This window comes from Acanthaster planci, linkage group LG11, assembly GCF_054643075.1.
Source record: "Acanthaster planci isolate LZ-2023a linkage group LG11, COTS_SCS, whole genome shotgun sequence".
Classification (NCBI taxonomy): Eukaryota; Metazoa; Echinodermata; class Asteroidea; order Valvatida; family Acanthasteridae; genus Acanthaster; species Acanthaster planci.
This window is the reverse complement of record NC_141787.1, coordinates 13,234,521-13,241,499: the sequence shown is the minus strand read 5'-3', so window position 1 is coordinate 13,241,499 and position 6,979 is coordinate 13,234,521. Positions and strand designations below refer to the sequence as shown.

The 6,979-nt window shown below is 42.7% G+C and overlaps 1 protein-coding gene across 1 annotated transcript; it reads left to right on the top strand.

Annotated features, from left to right (window-relative positions):
• The first annotated feature begins 2,627 nt into the window (after positions 1 to 2,627).
• On the top strand, positions 2,628 to 6,440 carry LOC110981455 (uncharacterized). Its single transcript, XM_022239043.2, has 6 exons — positions 2,628 to 3,304; positions 4,129 to 4,258; positions 4,468 to 4,563; positions 5,349 to 5,513; positions 5,777 to 5,886; positions 6,076 to 6,440. Exons 1-6 carry the CDS (start codon positions 2,658 to 2,660, stop codon positions 6,173 to 6,175), a joined length of 1,248 nt encoding a protein of 415 aa, XP_022094735.1. The 5' UTR covers positions 2,628 to 2,657; the 3' UTR covers positions 6,176 to 6,440.
• The last annotated feature ends 539 nt before the right edge of the window (positions 6,441 to 6,979 follow it).

Genomic DNA, 6,979 nt, shown 5'->3' with positions numbered 1-6,979 from the left:
AAGATGGTTTATGGTTCTCGTGTGAACCATGAACCACAATGAAGTCTTTTTGATAGGTTCCTCTCGTCGGTCGTTGCTCTCTGGACTTTCTGTCGTTGCTTTGACCAAAACTTACCTCCCTTATTCCAGTTTAAGTGGAAGTTTAGAACACCGTGCTGTTCAATTTAATCTGTGCTTCTTAAAGACAACTGCACTGTGGGTAAATGATACATGCCCTTAAAATACCAAGGAACCATGTATTTTCGTCCGGGCCCTCCAGCAGAGGTCAAAGCCATATAGAAATAAATCTTTGTAATCTGAACAGCCAAATGACATTCTGATTGAGTCTCTCTTTTCCCACCAACGGACCCTTTATAGGAAAAAACTGCTTAAAATGACGGCAATACGATATTTTTTAAACATCGTCATCACAGATTCACTATATTCGAGTGTATACTCGCAAATCCCACTACCGTCAGAAAATGGATTGAAGTAACAGTGGTTTTACTATTCATGGCTATCCAAGCCATTTGACATTTGGCGAATATTGTGAAGCTCGTGGATGTTATGAGTCACGTCACCAGCTTGTATTTGGAGATTGTCAAGCAACTTGGCCCAGGGCCTGCATGATATTAAGTGTGAAGGATAGAGAAACCTACATCAGAGCCTTTTTCTCGAATAAATCCTAAACTCGAGAAATTTAAGCCAAAATCATTTCAGAGCGGGAGTCGGCAGGTCCCAAAGTGAATGTAGCGGTTCGCTTAGACGATGAGCACCTGAATATTTTATGGTAGGAATGAGGTGGTGAGATCCGAAATGCACTGACCTCCGGCAATTTGCAAACCGTCATGCGTGGCATTTCACGCTGGGCGGGCAGGTTAGGCACTGGGCTTCGGTGAAAACCTTCAAAGACGCCGCCGTATGGAATGCACTCCACGGCAGAAATACTGGCTTTTCGACGCGGCATTGCAGTCGATCTGGTTTGACTTTATGAAAATAATGTAAGTTTTCAACAGCCTACCATTCGGTTTAGACTGCTGAATACTCGAGCTGGCCCTGCGGCTTATCGCACATGCGCACGAGTAAAAGACGGGGTCTGACCAATAAAAACTTGTTTCAGAAACAAGAGCAGACCACATCAGTAGAGACGTTGTGTCTACAACATTGTTTTTCGCCAATCATGTTTTTCTGCACTATATCCACGCACACAAATCAGCATGAAGGAATCAGGAGTTAGTTTGAAGAACAGTGGAAAAGTCACTGCCTCTCAAGATCTGAAATTTTATTGGTTGTATGTTTGGTGACGATTTTGCTTACCTGCAGTGTGAATGGTTGACCTGAGGAATATACATGTAGTGTTAAACTGGGTTGCGCCCTACTTCTCAGTCATCAAATTATGTTTCTGCCTCAAGGCGCCATAATATTGAGACAAGTGGAAAACAACATGCTTTAATTAATGTGACATCGCACAGTGGTTGATGTTAGCGATTCTGGGAGGAATCCGCGGCGTAATGAGAACGGACAAGCGGTGTCACTTGAGCGCGCAGGCATTGGAACGGTTATGCCGTCGGCGGACGTGAGGGGCTTGTTGGTGCAGACAGTGTCGACGCAAACACAAACCGCCCGTATCCGGTCCAATTCAGAAGCCGTCTCGTGACGAAGAGGGGTTAATAGTCGGCAGCCGTCAAAGGTGGTGAATAACTAGAAATTAACTATTCAGCGTGAACCTGGAATCAAATTGAATGAGGAGCAACTGCAGCGCGGTGATTGATCCAATTCTCGGCTTGAAGTGAGACCCTTTATCACCGTTACATGTCCCACATGTACTTAAAGAACCCCCCAAGTAGTGTTGTGCCCACTGGTTGTGCCCCATAGTTGCACGCTTAAACTTTGGCTACTAAGTGCTAGGCTACTTGCTCAGTTTCTGGTGAGCCTGTGTGGGAGGTGCAATTTTTTATCACTCGTTTATTAAAATTGAGCTTTTGCTGAATTTACATATACGTGAATTGTAATCTTGATTTTAGCACAATAAGCCAATAGGCTACGATTTCTTTAATGTGTCGTGAAGTTTGGGTGTTTTTCCTGTTTGATGGATGTCTGCAGGACGGCCGGATCAGGGATGGGCCCTTTGGATGCAGACCACTAATTCAAGTGAGGATTTCTGGCCAGCTCGTTAGCATTAAAAGTGCCCCCCACAGTATCTTTTGAAAAGGGAGATTGTTTGGCCCCCAAAATGATGAGATTGTGTAAATCGTTGCCGGGATCAACTCCCTGGGTCCTTGAGCTTTCATATGAGAGCAGAAGGGCTAAAAATTACGATTGAAAAATGGTCCTAAGTGCCCGAGAATGTTGAGGGTTCCCACTTGAAAAATGGCTGCAATCAGACTTCGGAAAAATCACTTTTTGGGGGTGATTTTGTTTTGTGGGAATAATTAAAAATGTAATTGGTTAACCCACAAAAAATTGAAAAGAAATTGAAAGGTAAGTGACCAGACAAGAATTTCATTTGTGTTCCAGAAATCTCAGGGATGTTGGCGTGCATGCTCCTGGGCCCTGAACAGTGCTGATTTTACACTTTTTTCAATGGGGCTTGAATTAGTGGACTGGACCCGTACCCGGACCCCTGTATGTACAGTATAAAGAGCGCCGCCAATGGAGCGTTGCAGCTTTACTCCAAGATGGCGCCGATCAGAAGATTGTCGAGAAACATGAAATCCCAAAGTTCTAAACTTACGAATAAGCCGGAGCCAAACGCAGACGAACCCTCTAAGAACGATACTCAACTTGCAGACGATTTTTCAGATGTCTCCAGCGACGACAGTCTCACCACAGACTCCGAAATGGAGGATCTTGTCCAGCGAACGGTGGCAAGCATGACGGCCAACGTCCACAGAGAAAACACGCGGACAGGGCAGCCAAAAGGATCTAAATCCGACACCATGCCTGTTGTCGGAGAGACCACTGATGGAAGTGAAGCAGACACTGCTGATCTCACGTTTGTTTTGGATGTGAACCCAAATTCCAAGAGCGATATCAGAATTGAAGTTGATCATGTTACTGAATATGCCGAAAAGCCTAGTCATGCTAGTAAATTATCAAATAGGCGGCCTAGGCCTACACCAAGTTATGCAATTGAAATCGAATCAGATGGGATCTCCTCAAAATCACAAGTCACACAACATGCCCATTCTCAAGATCAGGAAGAAGAAACATTTATATCTCTAGAGCCTGATACTTTTGTTAGTAACACACCAAAGGATCATGCAACTCATCAGAAAGGATTGTTAAATCCTAGGGGTACATATCCAGGGAAAGCCAAACCAAGGTAGGACTCAAAATCTTTTTCTTTCCAAATTTTCCTCCTCAGTGTTTACTGCTGCACTAAGTGAAGGGAAGAATTGGGAATTCCACATTGGACCATCACAGGATTTGAGTATAATAACAAATTTTTAATAGTGCACCTCTTAATTTTGTGGGGACTTTAGCAAGAAAACAAGGTTCAGTATGAATGGGGAACATGTTTTTGAGTAGGTTAAAATTGATGGTCATGTTATTTAGCGTCAACGAGCGTCAACACACACAAGTAGCGTCAACAAAGTGTCAACAACTTGAAAATACCCTCTACAGATTTAAAAATGGTTTTATTATATTTCAGAGACTCTAACACTTGCCACTTTATAAGAGAAATACCAAATTTACTTCCAGATCCTCGCAGGAAAATGATGTATGGGGGCCGCCATCTTTCATTCCTCTGCTCTTCACACGAAAACAAGATGGTGGCCGGTTGGACTGCACAAACAGACCTGACTTTGTCACTCAAATTTCAACACGCAAATATCATTTCAGATAGATATAATACATTGAATTTGATATTTAGGATCCTAATTAACATTTTATATAAAAAATGAAAAATAACTTGTTGACACTTTGTTGACACTCATTGACGCTAGTTGATGCTAAATAGCATGTCCCAAAATGGTTGATGTTTATGACTCCAAACCTGGTCTAACATCAATTTTTTTCTGAATATAGCTGAACATGATTTAAACAGAAACTTTTCCTGCTGCATCGTAGCTCTTTTTTATTTCTGTGTTAACTGATTTACATTGTACTAAGTCATGATGTACCATACTTTGTTTTGTGTTAAAGGTTTGAGTTGACCACAGAGCTTGACTCCGGACTTGACGTCAGTGACACATATCTCAACTTTGCAGGAGAAAAATCGACACCAAGCAAAATGTCCGCAGAGACGGTCCTTGCCAAAAGTAGCCAAGACAAGGTGAAGGTGGTCAGCATCTTGCTATTAATCCTGAAATTTGTCAAAGTTATTTCCCATCACATTTTTTTTTTGACCACATGAGGTTAAATAAAAAAGTTCCAATTGATGGTCACACTCAGTATCCTCAACTGTCTTAGAAACTGAGTGCTTTGGGTTGCAAAAACAACTGAACTTGAACAACCTTTTTCTCTTGCCCTTTCATCTCACAGCTCCTGAAAAACAGCATCCTCACCCCGGACTTTGAGAAACGGCACAGTGTACCACCCTACAGAGAAGCCACACGACTGCTAAAGAGACGCAGAAAGGTTGGTTTGATGATGCAAGAATAAAGCTGTTCCTAACTAGTGCTACTTTGACCACAGGTTTTTTTTGGGGGGGGGCACATTTTTAAGTAAGATTTAAAGCTTTGCATGGTGGAAGAGACACGAGAAATGGGTTTGCGGGTACACCATGGTACCAATCTCTTTTGGGCGAGGTGTGGTTCTTAAAAGAACCGGTAAATGTCTTTTAAGAACCATACTTCGACCAAAAGAGATTTATTCCATGGTGTACCCGCAAACCCATTTCTCACTCTCAGGCACAATTTTCTTTCCTGGAAAAAAAAAACTCAACAATAGGTAGTAGGTTATTCATTGAGTAATTTGAAGTTAGTTTTTTTCACTATTACATGTACTAAGTTCCAGAGCATCACACCGGGACTGAACAGGGCCCGTTAAGTATAAAAACAAAAACCTTTGAGTAGAAAAGGCTAACATGGTAAGAAACCGCAGTCTTTGAATTGATGCAAGTGTTGAAAAGGGGTTACAAATTTATGATTCACACAAGCCTCGTTTTCATAGCCTTTGTGTGGAGCCATTCATGCATTCAATGTACATGTACATTGTTGGATTGTAAGCCAGTGCACACAAAAATCCTCTCAAATCTGTTTCCAGATTTGCATAACTTTTGGAGGGTGCAGTGGTGCTGGGCAGGCACCATTAATTTACATTAGGACTGATTTCCTGGAAGTTTGTCAAAGTACAATAGTGTGCCATATCCGCAATAAAGGTGACAAGGGATTGGGATTTAATCAGCACTTTTCCCTTAACAGAAAGAGAGGGAGTCCAGCACTGGACAGGAGTGGTACAACATGGCCGCTGTCGAGATGACTGACCAGCTGCGCAATGACATCAAGGCTGTGCGGATGCGCTCTGCACTGGACCCAAAACGATTCTACAAGCACAACGACATGACAGCGATGCCGAAATTTGTTCAGGTATATTAGAAGAAAATAAAATCGGGTAATTTGGGGGGGGGCAGGAGTGCTAAGTGAAGCACAACATTCTGCTTGTGGAACGTCTCTGTGGTGCTATTGCCTAGTTCTTTGGAACAAGCAGCTTTCCTAACATGGTCCTGGCTGTATCAGGTCACTTGTGAATTCACTTGTACATGGCTGAAGGTTAAATTGGCGCTCACATGTGTCCTCACTTTGGACACCAGCATTTTTTTCTGATCAGAACGGTTGGAATTTTCTTATAGGTAGGGACGATAGTGGAGAGCCCTGCTGATTTCTACCACTCTCGGGTTCCCAAGAAGCAACGCAAGCAGACCATTGTGGAAGAGCTGTTGGCTGACGCGGAGACAAGGAGGTGAGATCCATCATCCCTGAAACACCAATTCTCCCTTAACCCTAACCCCTAGGGACCACTGAAATCTTGCATAACCTTGTTGGGTTCAGCATCGTTAGGGTTAAGTTCAGTTACGTCAAATTGAATTCGCCTTGCAATTTGTTAAGCTCATCCCCCAGGCTCACCAAAATGTCATCTTTCCTGTCACAGGTACAACAAACGGAAGTACTTGGAGCTACAGGAGAAGACGAAGCGCTGGGGTCAGAGGTCAAACAGGCAGAGGCGAGGGAAAAAGAAGACTGGAAAGTGACCTGACGATATGTTTCATTTTCGGAGGAACAAGCTTGAATTCATGTTTTATGTCACTTTCCCATGCTTTGTTTAGCCAATATCCGTATGTGCCACTGGTTTACTATTTCCATTAGTGTTCCTAAAACCACTTTCTCACAAGATCATAGAGAGAATAACAAAACAATTTGTAAAACTACGATGTCAAATTCATTTGCCCTGATTTGGTTTGGTGGAAATTGTGAAATTGCAATAAAATATGAGCATCACTTCTGAAACTAAAAGAACCCTAACCATTCCTTCTTGTGCTTTTTAAATAAAAAAACCCAATCTGTTATGCCTCTTTCAGCCCATCCTCCAACTTGCTCTACCTATTTTTCCTCCATCCATTCAAAGACTCCCTCTCAACCTGCGCTCCTTGTTCAAGAGAAAAACCCTGCCGTGGTTATTCAATCCTACCAAGAAAACAAAGGAAAGGGACTGACAATAAGGCGGCTTCCCACACCGCCCCCAGCTCAAGTAGGCCTGGTTCGCAATGTGATTGTCCCAGCTTCAGTGTTTGGAAACGGTGTAAAACCACTGAGGCAAAAGAGAGAGAAAAAAAGCTTTTGACTTGTCTTAAACTGGGTAGGCATGTCAAGGCTGACAGAAAAACTTCCCTCGCGGGCTCTGAGAGTGTGATACATATGTATCATTAAAATAAAATCACAGAAGTTGTTGGCTCCACAAAACTTTCCGTGACATTTCTCAGTTTTTGGATGATTTGAACAGCAACAATGCTCAGAACTAGGGAGTTCTGAAATTTGTGCTTGTTTGAAAGTGCTCG

Coding starts and splice junctions, on each gene's coding strand:
- LOC110981455 (XM_022239043.2), top strand. CDS start 2,658: ATGGCGCCGATCAGAAGATTGTCGAGAAACATGAAATCCCAAAGTTCT. Junction 3,305..4,128: donor CCAGGGAAAGCCAAACCAAG/GTAGGACTCAAA, acceptor TTTGTGTTAAAG/GTTTGAGTTGACCACAGAGC. Junction 5,514..5,776: donor CGATGCCGAAATTTGTTCAG/GTATATTAGAAG, acceptor ATTTTCTTATAG/GTAGGGACGATAGTGGAGAG.